The sequence below is a fragment of the Echiichthys vipera genome (genome assembly GCF_963691815.1).
Source record: "Echiichthys vipera genome assembly, chromosome: 15".
Classification (NCBI taxonomy): domain Eukaryota; kingdom Metazoa; phylum Chordata; class Actinopteri; order Perciformes; family Trachinidae; genus Echiichthys; species Echiichthys vipera.
In genome coordinates, this window is record NC_139840.1 from 21,050,301 (window position 1) to 21,074,120 (window position 23,820).

The 23,820-nt window shown below is 40.3% G+C and overlaps 2 protein-coding genes across 2 annotated transcripts; one reads left to right on the plus strand and one right to left on the minus strand.

Moving 5' to 3' along the window:
• Positions 1 to 5,550: 5,550 nt before the first annotated feature.
• Positions 5,551 to 7,340, plus strand: LOC310957376 (protein shisa-like-2A; the record flags this gene model as incomplete). Its single annotated transcript, XM_083927918.1, has 3 exons — positions 5,551 to 5,732; positions 6,564 to 6,700; positions 7,162 to 7,340. The coding sequence occupies 3 exons, from the start codon at positions 5,551 to 5,553 to the stop codon at positions 7,338 to 7,340; spliced, it is 498 nt and encodes a 165-aa protein (XP_083784044.1).
• A 14,711-nt stretch (positions 7,341 to 22,051) lies between these two features.
• tmem125b (transmembrane protein 125b) lies at positions 22,052 to 22,756 on the minus strand (the record flags this gene model as incomplete). Its single annotated transcript, XM_083927968.1, has 1 exon — positions 22,052 to 22,756. One exon carries the CDS (start codon positions 22,754 to 22,756, stop codon positions 22,052 to 22,054), a length of 705 nt encoding a protein of 234 aa, XP_083784094.1.
• Positions 22,757 to 23,820: the final 1,064 nt, after the last annotated feature.

Consider the following 23,820-nt stretch of genomic DNA (forward strand, 5'->3'; position numbering starts at 1 on the left):
TTAATATCCTTTTGTTATCATGACCAACCTATAATGCGCTGTACGTGCCTAACACACAAACACATTAAGTCAAATTCATACTAAGTGCTTCCACAAGGGTCTGACTCGGTCCATGTGACATACATATCATCACCGTGTCATCCAATGCCCATGTTCGCGAGGGTCCAGGTGGTTTGTCAAGTAAAATAAGTAGAAGGGGAAGAATATGAAAAAGAAGGAAAAGAAGGGGGGAAAAGTGGGATGAGGAGAGTAAAGGCAGAGCTTTACAGAGTTCAAAAGACAGTTAGGGCACAGAATGATAAAGGAATAACTCCACCATCTTTATAGAAATACATGACCACAGCACCCACTGCCACCCTCTGGAATAGATCAGGAAATGCCATTGCTAGTACACCAGACCAACCCCAGACGTTGGAGATTATATCGTAGTATGATCGCCTCTTTGCTTTATCATTTAAAGATATGTCCCTTTTGTTCTGGGTTAGGTTCTCCAATGTGTTCACTGTATGTATGAGATCTCAGATTATTGTGAGTTTAGGGCATCGTAAATTGGACTTCTATCCTTAACTCTGAATTACTGTGTCCCATTGAGTCTTACCGGTCCTTTTAACGCTTCACTACTAAGTCTTCCTTCGCACGAAGATCACACGACATTTCTCACCTACGATGGTAATTCCGGGTGGGTATTTTTCCACTGATATATAGCGCACGATCAATGCGCTGATCTCTAATAATGTCAAGAATTCAATTGGTCCACTCCACCTTTAAGATGATCCACTGAAAAGGCCAATTCTTCATGTGCAGTCTCCTCACACCAGAGGATTTCCCTCTGTGCCTTATTACTATAATGGGAGCCTCTCATCATGAACCCAAATGGTCTCATCAAAAATCTGTGTGCATTAATTTTAAATGTCACTGTCCATCTCAGAGATGATTATATATTTCATACCAGTGATATCCCTTGCACAGAATAAATATGAGAATCTACCACTTGATGATGATGATTTCCATTACTTTCTAACCTTCTTGATACCTATTTCATATGCACATCCTCCTTATGAAAAAGTAATGGATGGACTGTTTTCATTTCGGATTAGAAGAGGTATGGACTTGGACAGCGTCTTTCTAATCTTCTGACTGCTCAAGGCGCTTTCAAACTACTTGTCACATTCACCCATTCACACTGATGCAGTGCACATCTACATACCATCCTATCTGACCATTCACACCATATTTACACACCCATGCGCAGCACGGGGAGCAATTCGGAGTTCAGTGTCTTGCCCAAGGACACTTCAACATGTCAACCTGGGGAGTGAACCACCGATCTCTCAAATGGAGGAGGACCCACTTTGCCGCTGAGCCACAGCCACCCATGTATGTTAAAGAGGTTAAACAATTTCAGGAGAAAAATATCGTATAGGATTGTTTGTCGATCATTAGTTAGTCAGTTAGTTAGTTAGTTAGTTAGGCAATGTCGGTCAAAAGGGAGTATTTGATGGATGTCTGTGATTTTTATAGGCATTCATGGATTCATCTAATTAACCAGAGGATTAATCATAATTTGATGAGGCGCCGACTCCGTGCCAATAAGACATGAAGTGAAATAACTCATCCAAATTTTATTTATTAAAGCAGAGCAGGCTGTCCTCATTCACTTTTCATACATATAACTACAGAAAGTCATGTGCTGTAATTTGTGTTTATTCCACTTATTTATTGCTATATAAATCCCATTCTGAGCAAAGAAGGAAACCAGGTGACAGGACTTTCACCAGGGTGACTGGTGTTTGTGTACAGGAAGTACTAACCCTAACCAAGTCGTTTTGATGTCTTACCCTTATTGTCACATTTTGTTTCCTTCCTGTAACCGTCGCGGTTTCCTAAAATATCATACATTTTTTTGTGGTTGAGAATATGTTGAGTAGAGTGGGTGTCCAACTTTACCTACTTCCAAGGTACATGGAGAAGGAAAAGAAGTCTAAAGAGGTCAAAACTCCAATAACGCTTGTTATTTTATAGAATAATTTATTTGAAAGACTGACCCTGATGAAGGCCACAGCTGTCAGTCTCACAATAAAGTTGTGCTATGTACCAAATGGGTTCGGCTGATGTTATGACCTCTGTAGAAAAAATGTTCTGTGAAAAGACATTTCCATTGCATGACATTTAGCAGAAAGGGTTTATAATTACAAATAAACCTTTCAACCTCCATAAACCTGTTATTTATTCACAGTTTTGCTTTGGTACATTTCTTGAATCAAAGTAATTTCCACCAAAATCACATGTTTCCTTGAAACAAACCAAAGTGTTCAAAATGTTCAGATGTTTTGTCAGGATGACAGTTGAGCCCGGACACGTGTTCCTCTTCTCCTAATTTCAGTCTTGTCCTGCATGCTTTCACTGACACTACTATAGACATGTCCTTCTAAAGCAAAATCACTGCTATTGGGTCTCAAAGTGAAGAACTTTTGTGATGCTGATTTCAAGGAGAGTACAAGGTTTCAAATTTCAATTTGTTAAAGAAAATAACACTTAGATTTAAATGTAACTTGAGATATTCTTAAAAAAAAAAGTCCTGCAATGGTCACTCTACAATACTGTAGAAAGAAAATTATAAATGTATCAGTACCAAAGAAACATGTACTGTGGAAACAAAACCTAGGCCCACGATATGCTGTAGTATAATACACCAGAAAAATACGTAAAGTTCGAGCTAAATCACTGAACATCCTGTTGCTCCGGTCTGTTTGGCCACAGATTCACAGTTATGGTCGTGTGTGCCGCAACCATCCTCTGCACTCTGCCGTTATGTCAGTTTAACAATTCTGCATGAGCCAACTTACACGATGAAATAATGAACACATTTTGGAAAGTAAAACTACCCAACGGAGGGGAATCATAATCTGTTTTCATCACAAATACCAGTAATTGTACAAATTGTAGGCAATTTTGCTTGGTCTTTTGCATAAATGTGATTGCAAATGCTACCAAAGAATGCAAAATGCTGTTTCTTTTGCACACAAGTAACAACATATTGTATTGACGACTTCAATTCGAGAAATGAGCCAAAGCGGCTGAGAAAAACTATAAAGATAATAAACATCATCGCAAACACTTATGGTTAATATCTTTTTCCATTTCTATATGGCTACAATGCATCGAAGAAATGTATTTTAAAACAACTCTTGATGAGTCATTGGGTTTGAGTTTTTTCTTCAGCATTATATTTTTTCTACATCTTCACTGAAATCCTTGGTTTACATGTAAAAGCCAAAGCAAAGGACTCCACTCGGACTAATGTAAAGCCCTTTGATGCATGGGCAGAGCATCTGTTGACCTTACAATCAATACCACAACAAAGCATTGTGCACATAAGAATTACTGACCACGGTTTCACCAGTTGTCAGTTAAGTATGTAGATAAATATGGCAGTATTTGAACAATGTGTCTTTAAACATGAAGTATGTTTCATTGCAGTGAGCAGAATCATCTCATTCACTCTGTGCTTTGTCAGTAGAGCAATACGAAGACGGGTGTATTTTAATGACTCAATGTAGTAAAAACGTAAAAATGCAAATGTTTCGACCAACTGAAGCTGATATGTCCGAGTCAAACATTTTGCCACATATTCAACTGCTCTTTAACTGCTAACTGTCCGGTTTAAATAAACTAAACTGACTATCAGATGCATGAGCTTCTAACTGACGGTCACAACAGCTGATATTTGTGCATATTATCTGAATGAACATGAGTTCGCTTTGCATTTGTTCTATTGCTAACATGCATCGATCAGAGCGGGAGTCACATGATCAAAACTCTTCAAAGTCACTGAAACAGAAGTATGTGGACCAAACTGAGCTGTTTTCATTGCTTTTGCACAAGAAGAAGAAGAAGAAGAATTACTTTTATTTAACTGAAATTCAATTGTTTCACTCTGTTATTATTTTTATACAGCTTACACACACACACACACACACACACAGGACCTATATACATGCAATTAATGGAGAGATGTCAGAGCGAGGGGGCTGCCAATGGACCAGCGCCCCAAGCAGTTGGGAGTTCGGTGCCTTGCTCAACAGCACCTTGGCAGTGCCCAGGAGATGAACTGGCACTCGAACTGGCGACCCTTTGGTTCCTATTGACTCACCTATGGACTGATCTACCGCCGCCCCAAGGCCACCTGCAAAACATAATTTATTTACAGTACAGTTTTCAAAAGTGTTAAAACACATTAAAAACGTGCACATTTTGTACGTTTCTGCAGTAATTATATATGTTCTTAAATGATCACCATTCATTCAGCAGCTGATTGCAGATTCAGGTTTTCATGTTTCAAAGGTTTATTTGTTCACCAGTATATGACTATATGCAAAGATAAACTGTAGCAAAAATAAAGGAAATTGCTGCATTTCTGAGTCATTCTTGGGACCTACTTTAGTAAAGTCAATAAAGTGAAAAGAAGTTTCTGTGAAACAGCATTCAAACTTCAAAGATAAACGTTAATAATAATGCTTTTAGTGTTCATGTTGTTTTTCAGGTCGCGGTCGTGGATGTTTTTATCAGTCTGAATTGTTCGGCATTAATTGGGGGACTGTGGTTCAGTGACAGAGTGGATTGTCCTCCACTCGGGAGATTGACGGTACGATCCCCACCTCCCCCGTCCTCATGTCGAAGTGTCCTTGGGCAAGACACTGACACACCCAAATTGCTCCCCGTGCTGCGCATGGGTGTGTAAATGGTTAGATTAGATGCTATATAAATGTCCTCTGCCATCAGTTTTAATGTATGGGTGAATGTGACAAACCAAGAGTAGTTAGAAGATTAGAAAGGCACTATATAAGTCCATTTACCAGTTTCTTCGTCTTCTTCTTCTTTCTTGAGAAATATGTGAAGAGTTTTGATGGTGAGATCAGCAGTTTCAGATGAATGAAATGACGTTTTGAAAAGTGGCAAAACAAGACTGTTGTTAAACCCTTGAACCCTGATTTCAACTTTACAGACTGTTGTTAAACCCTTGAACCCTGATTTTAACTTTACAGTTAAAAATAAAATTGCCACTGTGTTTACTACTATTGCATTTGTTTATTCTGTATATGCTTTTTCCCACATGTCACTGCAGCGTGATGATGCTTTATTACATATAATGGAAAATATCAATACATTTATTCAACAGTGCAACCTGACATATTTGATATTTCTGAGAATATTGAGAGAATTTAAAATCGTTTGCACAGTGTTTGTCCGTGCAACATATAGCTGCAAGGATGGATCAATCACAGACTCCTGCGGGGTTTTAAATGAGGCGGGGGAGAGCTCCAGGGAGAGCTCAAGGGACATCTCCAGTGTCTTCAGACTCTAAATGTTCAGCCTCCGCTCTTCTGCGTGCCACACAGCTGATGATGTGGGAGCACGCGGGTCTAACAGCATCCTCACACTGACGATGCAGGGATCTTCTTCACTTCACTTCACCTTAACCCACGGATAAGAAGCGGCTTTTCTTCTTCTTTTCTCTTCCTCTCCTTCATTCATTCCCCTTGGTGCACCATGAGCGCTGAATGCAGCAGTTACTACAGCGCTGAGGGGCTGTTTGTGGACGGATTCTCGTGCCCCAGACCGGGAAATGCCCGTGCTGCTGTCTACTGCTGCGGATTTAATGATGTCAAGTATTGCTGCGATGACCCCAACAGTTTTTTCCCGTATGAGTACGGATACATGTGGTGGCTGAGGTGAGGGCTATTTTTAAACGTGGCAAAAAGTAGTTGAGTTTTGAATAGTTGAAATATTACTCTAAAGATGATATGGAGTCATCTTCTGTCGTGATCAACAGATGTGTGTTGTTAACAATTTAACCCTAATAGTTTCTGTTTTTATTTCAGATTTTTATTTGATATACTTCTCATTATATTCTTTCTCCAATTCTATTTAATATATTTATGTGCTGCCTTTATTCTTCTTATCTTAAAACAGTTACAGCTGTTATTTCATTTGTTGATGAAAAATAAAATGCATATTAAAAAACAATACCTTGCCAACATGATTAGAGTTGTCTGCTACCCTGTAAAGACCAGAGCTTTTCCTAGTCCTATTTACATCCCAGCCCCCTTTAATTCACACTAATACCCTAATCTTATGCTCTCTAATTATCAAACTAAAATGACCCAATGATGTAAATACAGCCACAAAAAAATACAGATTTTTTTTTTTACACTATAACGATAAAGTGATGTTGTAATTTTGCAACCAAGGATCTTACATGGTTATATTTTCCTTGATGCAATATATTACCTCATATCCTTTACTGAGTTATTTATATTGGTCTTCCCTCTGGTGGTATTCCCCTATACATCCTACACATCTCCCCTCTCCTCTCCTCCCCTCTCCTCTCCTCTCCTCTCCTCTCCTCTCCTCCCCTCCCCTCCCCTCCCCTCTCCTCTCCTCTCCTCTCCTCTCCTCTCCTCCCCTCCCCTCCCCTCCCCTCTCCTCTCCTCTCCTCTCCTCCCCTCCCCTCTCCTCTCCTCTCCTCTCCTCTCCTCTCCTCTCCTCTCCTCTCCTCTCAGCATCGGTGCTCTGGTTGGTCTATCCATTGCAGCAGTGGTCCTCCTTGCCTTCCTCATCACAGTGTGTGTCCTCTGCTACCTTTTCATCGCCACCAAACCCAGTCGTCTTGACAACGGCCTACCCCTCAGAGCACCAGGTTAGTGTGTGTTCGTGCATGTGTTGGATCTCTAACTGTGAGTTTACAGTTACAACAGTTGGTTTCACGTGATGTGGTTTTCAATGCTCTACTGAAAGCCTTTGATTAAGAGAAAATTGCTGCAATTATCAGGGTTTAAATTATGTTATTTCCTGTTTGGAACACCTGCACGAAATGGGTGCTGTGATTTAAACCAATGAGCAATTAAGCAGTTAGCTCAGTGCACAGACTTGGCTTAGGAACTAGAGGGTCACTGGTTCAAGTCACGTTTACGGACTAAGTATAGAGGTGGACTTGAGAGCAATGCACCGAACCCCAAACTGCTGGAGCACCTTTCCACAGGCAGCACCGTCGCTCAGACACCTCTTTTTTACGTAATGCATGTGTAGAAGTCCTGTTTGCATGTGTAACATGTGTAAAAACAGAGTGAAAAAATTGAATTTCCTTCTTCTTCTTTTCAGCCGGAGAACCCAGTGAGGGACCCAGTCATGTGAGAACGTCCTCTGGTCCGCAGGGATTCAGAAAACACTTCATGAGCAGGAAGCTGGACTGTGATAACCAGCCGCCAGACCCCGAGCTCCTGTTCCAGAGGTGCTTTACAGCTACCGTCACAAGCATGAAAGTGGAAAATCCTTCGTAGGCCGCTGAAAGACTTTTTGTACAAAAAAAAAAGAGAAAAAAAAAGATGGGGCCAGCGGTCCAGAGATCAAGAGGGTCAGTGAATCTGGAGGCAGATTGTGCTGCCAGGAGACCGCTTGGGCGCTGGGAGGACAGTAGCTGACATATGAGTCATGGTGGTTGAGTGAACTAAATACAGAGAAGAGGCTACTAATGGGGGGAAAGAAAGAACCACTCTAAGTGCTTTGGATTAAACTTAAGTGTACACAATGAAGGCTTCGAAAATCCTCCTCATGGCTGCATAATCACAGTGTAAATGTCTCAGCAACTTGCAGCATGAATTGGGATCATATGGACAGAAATGAATTAATCACAATCTTCTTGTGAGAGAGTATTTTTGGTAACTAGCCTCATTAAGCCAAATACCTGTAGAAGCATTAAGACATATTGTAGGACAACTGGAGACGTACAGTAAGCTGAGTTTTACGTTCCAGTTTACACTCAGAATGTACAGTTTTATAGGGAAAAAATGTCAAAGACGTGACTTATAGGGTAGCAGGAAAATATCCTGACACAACAATAAAACTGCATTCTGGACAACCAGGCTATAAGGTCAAAGTGCACCCTGATGAAGTAAGGTGCTATGGACTTGTAGCCGCATCTGCTACATTTTACTCAGGGACTCGAGGATTTGTGGAGAACATTGACAGTGTGGCGAGACCAGAAAAAAACCCACAGTGCTGGTTATTTGCTGAAATTCTTAAAATGACCTTCATGAATGGAAGGGACTTGAGAAAAAAAGGTTAGACTCAAGGTTAGGGTCGATATCTGTTTCCTACCAACAGTCGGAGCTGGTGTTTTTTAGCCTTGGTCAAATTCATCCAGAGACACATGAGAGATGATTTTTGACACTCTTGTTTTGAAGTGACAGCTGCCAGTGAAGAGGCAGAAAGGAAACCACAGAGAGCGAAAACAGCTGAAATCACACCGAGGATGTTGTGGTTTTGTGGCATTCAACTATCAGAAGACCATGAAACAGCAGGTCAAAAGTAGACGCACATAGAAGGGGTGTACATCATCTGAAAGATTGAGACCTGAAGATTCATTTGAGATGCAGCCCAGCACTGTGTAAGCCATGAATGTGTAATAAACATTGTGTTTTGGTCAGCAGCCTATTCACCATTGAGAGTTTGAAGTAAACAAGGACTCAGAACGTCATGACTGGAGTTTAGGATTCCTATTCCCAGCATGTCCTATTATTCCTCATTCATTGTTGAAGCACTGTTTAGGTTGATACCATTTGTTCTACAGATTTGCTAAAATATAACTTTTTTTTTACCACTCGAGAATTGATAAAAATGTTCAAAAATCTATGCTGTGGGGCAGCTGGTGGCTGAGTGATTAGAGCAGTCGGCCCATGTAAAGAGGCTGAAGGTCCTTAAGGCAGTGGCCCTTTGTCTCCCCGTCTCTCTCTCACCCCATTTCCTGTCTGTCCTGTATAGTAAAGGCTTGGAAAACTGCTGAAAAAACAATCTTAAAAAACAAACAAACCCTGCTGTGATTCTGGATCATAACCATTTCACTTTTGGATATTTCTGAAAGAATTACAATTTTTGATGATTGAATGGCAATTGCTTCCATTCTGCAAACTGCCAACATACCACCCGTATCTCCAATATACATATATTACATATATATATATATTATATATATATATATATATTGAAAATACGGGTGGTATGTTGGCAGTTTGCAGAATGGAAGCAATTGCCATATATATATATTATACATATATTATACATATATTCTGAAGCCATATATCCTCTGGATGCTCCAGGTTTCTAGTTTGTGGTTGTAAAGTTTCATGTGGCTGTGATTATCCGAGAAGTCACAAAAACTAATTTCATATAATAATAATAATTATATACAGTGATCTCAAGTTCAAGAAAATATTTCCCCTACAATGAAATGGCTGCTATGAAGATTATTATCATCACACATGAATATAATTGGACTCATTGAATCCACAAGTCTCAGCTTTACAGTCAGACCCATTATATGCAGTTCAAGACCCCAGTATGCAGAAATGTTCACCATTTTAGAAAATGCCTGATTAACACATTTGTACTGTGTATGTAAAGGAGTGACTCATAGGTAATCAGAGAACCTAATGTCACTCAGATAATTAGAGGTCAGAGATCAAGGGACAGTTTTTCTCTAGCCAGCCCAACATCGGAGATTGATTCTTTCAGTTGTCTTGTTTCAGGTGATATCTTCAACAAAGAGAAGTTGTCCTTGCCCATTGAAAGGCTGTGCAAATGCTATTGCATGAACACTAAATCTTACTTAAATCAACAATATCAAAATAATAGCACATAAGGAGGAGGTTGGGGCGTCAGAGCAAGCTGTTGCATCGGCAGAGGAACAGTGATGGGTGCCAAGTGTGGCCCACTCTACACCTGCATGAATATCATTGGATACTGCTGGCCAGCTGATAGCCTGATTCCCACGTGAATTAGCCAGTGATTTTGAAGCATTTACAAATCAGCTGAACCTAATCAACTAATATCTAATGTAATCTAATCTAATCTGCTTGAATCTAATCTAAACAGTGCTTCAATAGCTTTAGCTAATCAAATATGAGGCTACATTCAGACCGACTTGGCATAAATTAAACCACAGCTAAGCATTCTGGAGAATGTCAGAAAAAAAATCTGGCTTCTCTAAAACGTCCGTAAAAAATAGCTTGAATACCTGCGAATTGGCCATTTATATTACAGACGCCCTGAGGTAAGACCCCATGTCCCCACATGAAACTAATCCCATCTGAACAGGGCTTTAGCTGGCAAAAAAGTGGAACCTGGCTCAACATTTATAATCAAGTACATGCCAGCGCACATTCCTGGTAGATTACTTTGTAACAAGAACGCCATATATCTATTGTTTATCTCATGCTTATGGTGAAAAAAGATAATAGGTTTGTCATCGTGACAATTTCTGAGTTGAGTATTATGTGCAATGTTTGGGCATCTGATAAGCCTTCAAATTCACACATCTGCTACTCAAGCTTTATTGTATTTCATAGCAAACTCATCTGACTATTAAAAGAAAATGGGCTAAGGTGGAGCTGAAGCGGGCAGAATGAAGAGTCTCGACTGGATCAATGGAAATGAAAATGAACCTTTTTTATAATTTAGGAATGGTTTGTGTGTTTATCCAGAGGTTCGCAAATGTTGAAACGAGCATCTTCTGCACCTTAATTCAGCAAGTTTCTGCGCGGCTCCCAAACAGCACAATGGACATTACCAGCCTATGCATATGAGTATAAAGATGGACGTTTTCAGGACAAACACTAACCACTGTGCCACTGAGCTGAAGTCATTTTTCTCTTCTCTTTTATTCTAAACTTACCAACTTAAAGTGAATATTTATCTGTTTTCAAGTCTGTCTAACAGTAGAACAATAAAAAAGACGAGTATTGATTCACTACAGACTTGGAAGAATGGGAAACTGTCCTTTATTACATAAAATGAGGAAAAAACAGACTTACTTCTTATCTGTCTTAGTACATTTTCAATACATTTCGATTACTATTTCATCCGAATGTATCTTATTGCAATGTCAATATATGACACTGCATAAGTTGCAATTTCATTCAATGTTACACAAGACTTTGAGCTTTTGTCTGATTGCTTGGCGGTGTTACTGTATATAAAAAGGCTTACATAAGAGGTCACAAAGCTGCAATTCTGTTGACCCATTTCTGTATTCACTGGACAATCACTTCCTTCTCAAAACTTTCAAGTGCCCTTGTTTTTAAACTCAGAAGGGTAGCATATAATGTCATGGAAAATGTCCTCTCTTGCGTTTGTGAGAATATTTTGATTGTCTTTTATTTGCTCTATACAATGTACAGCAAACATGAATACCTTAAGGCATAGTTTAAATAATTGTGGGAGTTGTATGATTTTATCAACTGCTCTCATGTTTGTCAAACGTTTAGAGGAATGACGTGTTCTTGCATAATTACAAACTCAATTTACATGTAAATGTGGAAACAAAGCTGTGCACAGTAATGTACTGTAGCAAACATATACATATACATTTCACTGAATTTAAAAAGGAAAAACAAGACTTTAGATTCAGTTTTTCATTTGATGTTCCTTCAAACGGATTCCATGAATGTACATAGCGGCTTATTGACACATTTCATGAAAGAGCATCAATAAAATCCGACTCAAAAGACGCAGCCTGATTATTATGCAGTCCTGCTGCCATTTCACAAACTGCCATGGGAAAGCAACAAACAAATTAGAGCTCATAATCGAAGGAACATTGTGGTGTACAGAACCATAGCAAATGTAAATGATTGTCCCTGCATATTCTTGTATGTGTCTTCTCCCCAGCCACCTCCCACCCAACCCTCATGACGCAAAACACGATTGTGAATATTAGTTCAATGTTCCAGCTGACACTTCAAGTGTAACTGCGGACCCCACGGTCTTCTTCAGCATGAATATCCATCAAATAAGCCATCAAGACAAGTTTTTAGGATGATCACCTATTAACAGAGAAATCCCGGGCAGTCGCTAACAGCGGACGTTCCTTAGCAGCCGTGTCTGTTCATATTAACAGCCCAAACAAGTCAATGTTAAGTCAAATAGTTCAGTTCTTTTCTATAGAACCTCAATAGAACTAAACTCTAGTGCATTTTCGGAAATCGACTTGCATGGACCGCCTTTCAATATGGATGTAGCCAGCTGCTAAAGCTTGTAGCATTATAAAACAGTCTTTTTTGAAAAATCCCAGTTCCACTAGGTACATTGTTGGTGCTTTGTTTTATCATGCTGTTATCATGCTGCTGCAGAGGTTTGGGGCTATTTTGAGCGTTATTAGTGGGCCTTTGAATGTTCTCATTTGTCCAGGTCATCGTTATGGTCGGACCAGTCCCAGTCCCTGGTCAGTTGCGTACATGAACTGAGGAAGCCTCTTGGGGGAGAGGTGAAACGTCTTTCTAGACAATGTTGTGGGAATTTTGGATATTTGTAATTCATAATCATAGTTTTGTCAGGTCAGACATAGTTCAGTGTCTCCTCGGTCTAACCTTCTTAATGGATAACGCAAATAACTAAATCTTGATGGTATAATGGCATATTTGTGCATGTGGACCCTGTGTTAGAGACCTTGTGATGAGAGAGGTTCTGAATGTTCAGAATTGTAATGTCTAAGGCATGTTTTGTTTGGTCTAAAGACGTCACCAAACCAAGGCTTAGCACGTCCTGTCTCTTCCTTTAAAAGACTGGGCACGAGTTGGATCGGGGTCATTCCTACATACTCTGGGAAGAGTGAGGAGGCAGGGATGAACCTTTTTTTTGAATGCTGAGGAAAATACATTGTCAAAATAAACCCCAGAGAAAAAGCTGATCCTGTTTGTTGATCTTTATTGAAGAAATCCATTTCCACAACAACAAATAACCAAGTCCAGTTGCTTTTGACGGAAATTGCTTTGGGGAGCAGTATTAGTGGTTTAAAAAAAGCCGTTTTGGATGGTTTAGCCCTCCGCCCCGAGCTACTTACAGTCTTAGCCGTGTCTGGCTTCTAATGACTGTCCAGGATTTCTCTGTTAATAGGTGATCACCCAAAAAACTTCTCTCAATGGCTTATTAGATATATATTCATGCTGAAAAAGACCATGGGGTTCAATTTCGCCGAAGTTCCACTTTAACTCGAGTGGAAGTTCAGTGTGGATCGTACAGAGAACTGTGTAAAAAACAAACTAGGGCAAAAGACGTTACTCCTCGGGGTGTAGTGGATGATATATGCAGATGCACTTTTTTTTCCTGGCAGTTAAAAGTATACCCACTTATCAGTAAAAAAGCCATTGGCATATAAAGGAGAGTATACCCACTATAACCTACCAATCTATCGAATACTTCAGCCAACTCATCAAATATCACTACACCACTGACTCCTTAGTGGCCACACTCCCTTCGAAGTGGTCTGGGTGCACCCAAAGTCCCAAATAGGAAAGTTAAAGACACATTACTACTTAAATATTGATTTTAATAACTAATATTGTTCACAATAAGTTATACTTTTTTCCACTCCTCCATGTTCATGGTTTTATTTTTACTTAAATTAACTTTGTATGTCTTTTTTCTTTGTCTGCCTGCAATGGTATATTGCTTCATTATTATTATTTAGTTAATTAGTTGTAATTGGTTTAATTTTGTTTTCTGTTTTAATTTAATTTAAATGTCTGAAATAAACGTTTGAATCGAAACAATAAAATGGGCCCCCCTGGTGGTTGCTATATAACGTAGCCTACTCTAGCAGCTAGCATTCACTGAAGTAACCCAAACTACCCTGTCGAGGCTGCAGTAGACCAGCAACTCCTGTGTTCTTCGAGGTGAAATTGTTATTTTTTTGTCAAAGAAGTCTGGGGTGTGAGCATAGATAATGGCTTCATTTCCCTGTCAGAACGGGCTGTCTGACAACGAAATAAGGCTTTTTTGTCAGATACATAGTAATACTGAATTTTTTAAAAAGGAATTCAATGTCGTAGCCATTGCATGTAGTTATTATATTACATCCAGCTGAGCAACTCTGATGATAAAGGCTTTCTCGGTCTCTTTATCTTCATTTTGAAGCCACTATGTCAGTGGAAGAGTCAAAGAGGAAAAGATTAGACGAGATAGTGAAACAAATTAGACAGTTGAGATTCGGTACCGGCTTTTTGGTCCTTCATATTTCTCTACAGGGAGGCAGAGCCTTGGAAAGCCAGCAGAAGAAGATTCAGTGAAAGGATGACAGTGACAAGAAAACTTCTTTCATCACTGTTACAAGTTAAAAACAAGCGTGTTGGTTTCATTGCCTTGGGAAAGATAAAGGATTTAATACAGAGGCATAACATGAATAATCAAATGCCTTCTTCCTTAATGCCAAGTTCTAGCACCATTTATGGTTGATTAGCACCAAAGAGGTCTGAGGTCTAGCAATGAAAAAATCTATAATAGATTCTAATTAGCTTCTTCTTTCTCATTCTAATGGATCTCTAATCTTGCCTTGATGCAAGACATGTGAGGCTGCCGGAGACTAACGATTAGTTGTGCCATGGACAGGACTAACACCTCTGTCAAGCTCTCAAGCTTCTGTCTTCTCAATAGCTGCCGACATTGTAAATTGTTTTTTCTTACAGTAGCTCTGACCCACTAAAGAGAATTGTTGCTGATCTTCAACAAGCTCTGTATCATTACAATGTGGGCAGTACATGCAGGTGGAAAAGTCAAACCTGGCCAGTGAGCGGGGCATTCTGGGCACTGGCGACACTGATGGACACACAGTTCATCCGCCAGGCTGTCCTTATTCATTGTTCGTACATATAACGACGAAAGGTAATGCACCATCATTTGTGTGTAATGCAGGTATATCATACAAACGTGTTGATAAAAGGCTGAACAAAGCTGCTTTAACATCTGCAAAGTATCCCTTTAAAACGGCTTAGATTCAGGTGGATACATTGGTCTGTAGTGATTGGTTATGGTACTGTAAATGGATTCCCTTTCCCTCACGTATACTGGTTAGACTGGAAGTAAAGTCAGACTGAAAGTGGAAACTGTATGTAACAGGTTGACAATTCTGTCAGACATCAGGCAAGCAGTAATCTGCACATCAAGTGCTATTTGTATTTCTGGAAATGTGAATCATTCGTAGAACCTCCATTTGCATCTATTATGCTTCAAACTACGTGGAGATGACTATGAATTAATAACCTATGTTAATGTTGTTATTAAAAGGATGATGAGAGCTAACTGTCAAATGTATATGCATTAAGCTCTATGGATTACTGTCATTGTGGCAGGACAGGCAGCAGGTTGCATGCAATATGAGCGGACTCTCCATTCTGACAGGCGAAAAGTAAAGATGCAAAATGCTCGACATGCAAACAAAGTAAACACATGAGAATAGAAGTCATCATAGAGCACGGAACAGTACATTAAGGCAGTGAGTGGGCTCCAGCGAATAGATGTGCTCTTGATATCTAATCATCTTTATGCAGCTATCCGTTTCCCTGAGCATTGTCATTCTTGCTATCTGAAAGCTTCTTTAATCTGTTTCAAAAGGACTTTCCGAAAAGATCCTTTAAAATGAAATTTAATAGAAAACTGGGGAGTAAGGCACCATACGCATGTTATTGGAAGCAGAGAGTTCAGGAAAGCAAGGAGGGTTATGCTGTTCCTTTTGCAGAAGGGAAGGGAGTCTGACTCTCTGGAGAGAGCAGAAGCGTGTCTTTTTACAGTAAGTATAGCATTCAACTACCCTCACTCCAGAGACATGATAGGAAAGGTCCCTGCAGCCAGCTGACTTCTTTTTTTTAATTCTGGGGATGGACAGGAGTTATGTATTCTGACAGCAGAAACTCCTTATTGGAATATGAGGTTTAAGACCAGCCCACTATCATTCCTAGAGCTTCAAATACCACCGTTTTGTCATGGCAACATCTTTATGACGCACTGCGTGCCTTCAACTGTAAACTTATTCATGACATAGTAGACACTCCGAGCCAGTGCTCCACAATCAAGAGCGACAGGGAAGGGAAGAAATAATGGTGGTGACGGACAGGTCACACAAACACAGGACTTTTCCCCAAGAATCAAATTATTATTATGCCCCCTGTGTCACTGTTGTTACATTACAAACACATTTGCGATGTCAGGTGTTAGGGAGAATGTCTTCTATATGTAAACCATAGACCGTATAGACCGTATAGACCGTAAAGACGGATGGCTTGACAGCCAGTGGGGCTGGCTGCAGTATTGCCATTAAGGTTCAAGGTTCAAGATATCTTTATTATTCCCGAGGGGCAATTTGGTGTAAAGCCAGCCGTAAAAGAGGCACTGCAAACAACAGATATCAAACATAAAACACAATAAAAACAACAATACAAAACAACAAAAAGATAAATAACAAATCACAAATTCATGTGATCGTTGACCAGACTGATTGCACAGGGCATGAGGGATTTTTTTAATCTGATAGTTTTGCAGAATGTCAGCTTGTATCTGCGCCTTGATGGCAGCAACATGAATCCACAGTGTAATGGATGTAAGGGGATGGGACGTGGGCCAGACAAAAAAGTCAAAGTAAACCTCAAACACATTTTTACTGTATACAGTCATTTAGGGTAGTTCCTATCACACTGACGTTTGATCATTTTTCTCATATGTTTGGTTTTAGTTATCACTTATTTGATGCCATAAAAACAGAATGAAATGTCTTGATTGACAGCTATGATCAATCTGTGGTTGGTTGGGCGGTTGGCATGGCAGCAGCAAATATTTTAGCTTTACTTTTGTACAGTGAGGAAATATATATATATATATATATTTTTAGCGGAAAAATAGGCTGGAGTGCTCAGAAGATCAAACAAATACTGAAGGTGCTCGTTGGAAGACAACACAAAATTTCAAAAAGGAAGAAATTTCCAAGAGCCAGCTCTATTTTTTACTCTGTACTAATGTACTAATAATTCAACATGAAATTGCCCTCTCAATAAAGGCTTTTAAACTTTTTTTTTCAAGAGGAGAGCCTGGGACCTTTCTTCCTTTTATATATTATATACAGTCCATGATGTATACACATTTATAAAAAGAAAAGCTAGACACTGAAGCAATGCAAAGGCAGAATATTTATCTCACTTACTTTTCATAAACCTGCTCAAAACAATTGTAAATTGACGCAGATGCCCTCCGTGCACATACTGCCTCTGGAGTGCTTTTGTTTCATGGGATTACAGTGACACTATCTGGCCTCACAGCACAGATGCAACACTTTAGCCAAAGCAAGCTTTTGTAATTGTTTCTGAATTCTCAATTACTGTCCTCTTTTTTTTTTTTTTAAGTAAAAAAAGTAAATAACAAGTTCCTTATGGTATTATTCTCAACAGAGATAGACGTGTGTTTGCATCCATGCCTGACTGGAATAGTGAAAAAGGACTTAGGAGGCAAAATGGATGACAAACCCAATAAAGTTATTCATTAACATCTCTTTCTTAAGGGCATGGTGCAGGGAGGTATTATGGTATGTCCTTCAACCTTTGCCCAGTAAGTCTCTTTATTTGTTTCAGAAGGAGCTGAAGAGGAAGACAAAAACAGAAGTCTAGGAGACATACACCTGTTGTGTCAGTTATCCTGTTTTGTACTGGTAAGTTATGTTAGACTTTTTCTTTATGTGTGTGTGTGTGTGTTTGTGTGTTGTTGCTGTTGTTGGGTTACTACAGGATGTGTGCCTCTGTGATGTAGGTTAGATTATTGGTGTCACAGTTGTCATATGACCAGTGATTGACCTGCTTCACCAGATACATTTTTACCTACAGTACATTACTGCTGCCTCAATTTAAATATGTTCAGTCAAAATATACAGTATGGATATACTATATGGCTTCAGGATTGTCATCTATATAACACATTGTGTTTATGCTATGTTTAACTAGTCAGCAGTTCACGACTATAATCCTTATCATTGCTCAAGACCTGGCTAGCCAACTCTCTAACATCATGTGACCGTTTCGGTGTGAAAAGGGGACGGTTTAATCATAATATTTCATGTTTTTACTCAGGTCAAATTGTTTGTTAGTGAGTCCTTTCCAGTGTCACTAGAGAAGTATGTATTTGCTGGTTGAAGGCACCAGAGTCATTAGCTTTTTTTTTTTTTGTGTGTGTGTGTGTGTGTGTGTGTGTGTGTGTGTGTGTGTGTGTGTGTGTGTGTGTGTGTGTGTGTGTGTGTGTGTGTGTGTGTGTGATTAACATTTTATTGTTTTTTCTATTCTGTTGTAGCAAACAGCCAACCAATTTTGTTTAAACTGTTACACTAATCGCTGATAATTCAGGGTCATGATTCCCTGAAACAAAGTGTTATATGGAACGATAGTGATGGTTTATCATTATGTAGATCAGGGCTTCCCAAACTTAAGATTTTAAATATGAATACCTTCTGCGGCCCACTCAAATCTTTCTTTAATCACAACTCTGAACAACACAGAACAGTTCTATGCAATGGAAATTAATAATCCATCCAAAAGTTTATTGGTCATGAAATATGAAACATAAAGTATGACATCCTCACCGCAGGTGTCAGGATGTCTCTTGCATCAAAGAAGGGATTCTCATTATATTTTAAAACGATACTGAAAATCCCATATGTTGAAAGAGTTATTGGTCGCTGAAATTGTTCCTCCTGCAAAAAAAGATCCCTTTTAAATGCAATGTAGGAGATGGAGGGTAAACCACAATCCTGTAAAAGAAAAAATCCAATTTACTATTCAGCTAAAGCTCATTTGGGCAAATCAAGTGGGTTTGTAACATCCAACTCTATGTCACCCGCACACTCCGGTCCCCAACTGTTCAACCCCACCTGTATCACAGCATGATTGAATCCCTTCTCCTGTGCCCTGCTGTTTTTTTCATTGCTTCCCAGTAACAATAGACACTAGCTCATAAAAGTCACTGTCACCTGCTTAAAAAATAATTGGTCTCACTACCCCTAATCTACCAGCCCTGGTTGATGCTGCCATCACCCGCTCAGACCATAGCACATGACCCTTCACACCCCTTATTCTACTGTTTCACCCTCCTCCCCTCTGGTATCAGGTAAAGACTAATCACCCACAAAAAAGTCAGTTTTATAAAAAGTTTAATTCCATCTGCCATCACGGCCCTAAACAATCTCACAAGAAGGTAGCACTGCTGCTGTACGTTAATCTATTTTGTAGAAATTTGTCATTTGGTTTCTCTGTGTTACTTGTGAAATGTTTAATGAGATGTTTAAAGAGACTGGCGGTGAACCAAATTTAATCCTGTGACAATAAAGTATGATTCTGATTCATCTGGTCTTCTTAGAGCAAATGTCCCTCTTTGTGTTTCTCCACATATCGTTTCCTTGCTAAGGGAAACTGTGTACCCCAAAACAACCAAAATGTTTTAAATGGTATGCCTTTCACAATACCCTCTCATGATCCCTAGTAGATGTAATGACTTGATGATTTGATTTCTTCAGGTTTTCCCTTGTGACACAGATATGGAGCGGTGGAGCTGCAGCCTCTTTGTGGTGTTTTTCCTTAGTGGAGCTTTAATCAGAGGAGCACATCAGGCTACTATATCTGATGCTGGGGGACACAAAGGTGCTCAGAGGCATCTTCTGATGGAAATAGAAAATCACACAAATAGTAATGATACTGAAATTCGCAGTAAGTAACAAACTCTGTCACCGTCATCTAAATATTTACAACCAGGTGTGTTTGAAGAACTTTGGACTCTATAACACTTTAGTTTTGAATACCCTCTCTGTCTTTATAGCTTCATGTAAAATATATAAAAAATTTTCCTGGCGTTCCCAGGGGCAGTGGATCCAGATGTGACCCTCAAGTCACCAGAGTTTTCCTATCTGGCTGCAGGACTGGGCTCAGTCCTCACCCTCTCACTCCTTATTGTGCTGTCTGTCAAGTTTCGTCTCTTCCATCGCTTCTTGGCCAGCTACAGGCACTCCTTGCTCCAAGAGGCCGACGGTGTCAGCCAGTACGGCCAGGACGAGCCCGCCTTCCCTACCAATGTGCTGGGTAGAATGGGACTTGCTGGAGGGACTCCAGGAGGGCTGGATGATGATGACGATGGTTTCATTGAGGATAACTACATCCAGGCCAGTGAGAAAGACAGAGCAGAGAGAGAGAGAGATGAGGAGGAGGAGGAAGGGATAGAAGACAGCGACGACGATCTTCAGTTCACTATAGGGTGACTAGATAAAAGGGGACAGCTGGTCTACAACTAAGATAAGATGAGGATACAGTAGAGAAGATTTTGATCGACATTTTACAGTAAAGCTGTGATTCTGAACCTTTCTGGCTTGTGAACCCCTTAAAATTAACTTGCAACTGTAACATGTAAGTTTCCACAAAAAGTGTAAAATATTAATATAATAACTATATATTGTTTCACAACTGTCAGATCTGAATAGGTAAAATTATAGAAGCCACAAGACAGAAAGACAACACAAAAAGAGACAATTTAGTCTTTTTTCCTGTTCCAATCAATCATTTTGCCGCCCCAAAAGCTGTGGTAATACTTGTCTTTTCAACACAACTTCTTGTCTTATCCTATCAGGATGAATTAACTATCATCTTGCTCGTATTTGGATCCGATCAGTCAGACTACCTGTCCAGTGGATCCAGCTCACAGTGAGGTCAGATCTCAGAGGTGTGGGCAGCACATGGGACGTAGGTCTCAAGGGGAACCAGGGATAGTTTCTGAAATGAGTCATTCTGCATACCATCCTGTCCCTGGACTGTCACATATCTTTATTTTACAATTTCATGTTCGCTTTTAGCTTTATAGCAGTCTTTAAGTAACTGCTGATGAAAAACCAACTGATTTTGCTGCTTCACAATAAATGTTTTTAAGTAACAAATAAAATAACCTGGGACTTTTATACAAAAATCAACAAAATATGAAGAAAAGAAGGGTGATTTTTCATTTTCCCCAAGTGCCATTTTGGATGCACATATTCTACAGGAATAACATTATATTTGTGCAGCAATATATCGTATGGTGCAGGTTGCACTGAAGTGTCAAGTGTTTGATACACATATGTGGACACTGCTGAGTTACGTTTAAAAGTGTAACCATGGCCTAGAACTATCTTGTGACCCTATGGAGGGGTCCCTACCAACAGTTTGGTAACCACTGAAAGTGAACTGTATGATGAATGTGAAAACTTAAACAACACAGTTTCTCTGAAACACCTGAAAGCCGCAATAATGATTGGACTTGTGTCCAAATGAGCACATTTAAATAGCATGATATCATGAAAGTATATGACAAAAATGTATAAACAGAAGTAAATAGATTGTTTTTTTTAAATGGTGCTGTTTGTCTTTGAGTTCATTTGAGTACACAATAGTAGTTGTTTCCCATGCAGGATAGAAGATTCATTGAAGGAAAAAGTACAATTTGTACCTCACCTTTGTTGTGTTAGTTATTTTACCCAAAGAACCATGGTAAATTGTTTTTTTCCTTTCATGCAGAGTATACATTGTTCCCCTGAAATCGGTAATATTTTTTAAATGAATATATTGAGTGTTTATCCATCTGTAAGGTGTTGGAAGTTGATGCTCACACGCTGCTGATGAGAAATGATGATATTATGGAGAAAAAAAGTATTCACGTTCAAGTTAAGTGAGCAGTTGGCTGATTAGACTTTGAAATCAACAACAAAGAGCACAAACAGCTTTTTCATCTTTGCCGTGGTCTGAATGTGCAGAAAGTTACAGATTTAGGTTTAAAAGTGTTCAATCTGTGTAGAGAGTGTATTCATGTAAGATAACAAAAAGTGTTCAGCTGCATTTGTATGTATCTTCTGAAATCATGGAATTGTACTTTATGAATACATTACTCAAAATTTCCATTTAATGTGAATTCATCGGTCTTTGAGTCAGCGGTAGAGCAGAAACATCATGAATACAGAGAACCTTTACAACAAGTAATGTTTTCATTTGATGTGAACAGTAACCTTTGTGCTAATGAAAATAAAAAGAACTGGAAAGATGCTTCAGCAGATGTGGGGTCCAAGATAAGAGCGACTGAGACTCTCCTTCATTCTCTTTGTTTTCCTGTCTAGATAACTAAATCCTAATACTTTCCTTCACAGAATCTTTGATCCCTTTTCTCTGAGTGATTTTGCCACTTAGATTAGACTTGTTCTGCTGGAGGATGTGTCTCTCCTCGCCTGGCTCATCTGTCCTCCTGAGACACTGAACACCCTCACAGTTCGACTCCCCGGTCTCCTTGCTCTGCTCATCCTCATCATCGTCCTCCTCCTCTGCTCTCTTCTTTTTTTAAGGTAGATGAGCACGCCGTAGGCCACAACAGCAAGAGCCATTCCTGCCCCTGCAGCCATCAGCACCAGGCTTGACACCAACATCTCCCTGCTGTCATGACCTTGGCTGCCGATTGTGGCCACACAAAGAAGCACCGTCCCACAGAGCATCACTGCCAGCCCCACAGCTAACATCAGCGCCGGGTCAGCTCTCCCGCCGCTCTTCAGCTGGTCTATCCGACGCCAGCTGTGCACACAGTTCATATCCTGGATGGCAGAGCTGAGAAGCTGCTTGAGCAGAACAGCCAAGGCTAAGAGGCAGAGCGTAGTGCCCACCCCAAGGCGCCACTCCCCGGACAGGCTGGTGGTGGTGGAGAGGAGGCCAACGCCACCGAGGCCCAGCCCCAATATAAGGACCACAGAGGCACAGTAGCACAACAGGGAGCGGCGTGGATCTCTGGACCACCACAGCTCCACTTGATCTTCCAGGACACGTCGCTGCACCAGGGCAGGGTCCAGGTAGAAACCTGCGGGGTGACGGGTGGTCCGTCGGGGCTGGTAGAAGGTCTGCATGTCAGGTGTGGCGGTGGTCACAGCTCAGCCAGCCCGAAATATAGATTGACACCTTTGTAAGAATGTGCATACAAAGATGATTTTAGCTGTTACTTTTCTAATCACCACAACTACATAACTGAGAAACATCCTGTGCTTCACCGTAGTGTCTGTGAAAACAGTTACTCACTTGGTGTTAGATGATGAGTTGCTCCATCTGCATCCCACCACACACCTTTAGTCAAAGCGATACAATACCTAGTTTGAAAGAGCCTACAGTTTCTTGGTCTTGTTGCTTCATTCTGCAGGAAACATGGATAATTTAAGAAGAAATAATCCAGCTTCAAGGAACATTTTCCAATGGTGAAATAGTCAATTTTGTTTTCTCCAGCTGCTCTCAGGGATGACACTCTTCTCAGTGTAGAGAGTAGAATTATCCTTACTTCACGCTGGATGCAGAAAAGCAGCAAGGACCCCTGCCATCAAGAAGAAGGGACTTCCATTGTAAACACTCACTGCAAGTAGAGAAGTGAATATTCATCTTGGCTGGATGTTGTGTATGTAGCCTGTCCACATTTCTGCTCATGATCACCACAGTTTCTGTACTATAGCGTCACAGATTGATCATCTGTTCACTCTTCTCATTCTGATCCCCAGTGCCAGGCAGAACAGAGGACCCCCCCTTTCCCTCCCTCCTCCTCTCATCACACGGGAACACCATCTTGTCTGGTTAAGTGGGAAAAAAGACGGGTCACAATAGCAGTGTTGGATCATGGTTTGGACAGATATTGGCGACATTGTCCACCATTCCCCCACACAGACAATGGGGCTGACCGGAGACCACAATGACTGTGCTGCAGGAGGCGGGCCGTGGTGTGTGTGAGCCGTGGGGGGGTGTTGCGTTGCTGTTGTGTAGGGCTGAGTGATGTCAGTGTGTAGTGATAATGGTGTTTCTGTGATCCTTAGCATAGCGTCATTCACACACTATGCTGAGCCTGTTAGATAGGCCACAGTGAATGCTGCCTCAATGAGACGCTTGCTGACACGGGCCTGCTGATCTGTGTCTTCCAGTAATACAGTTGTCA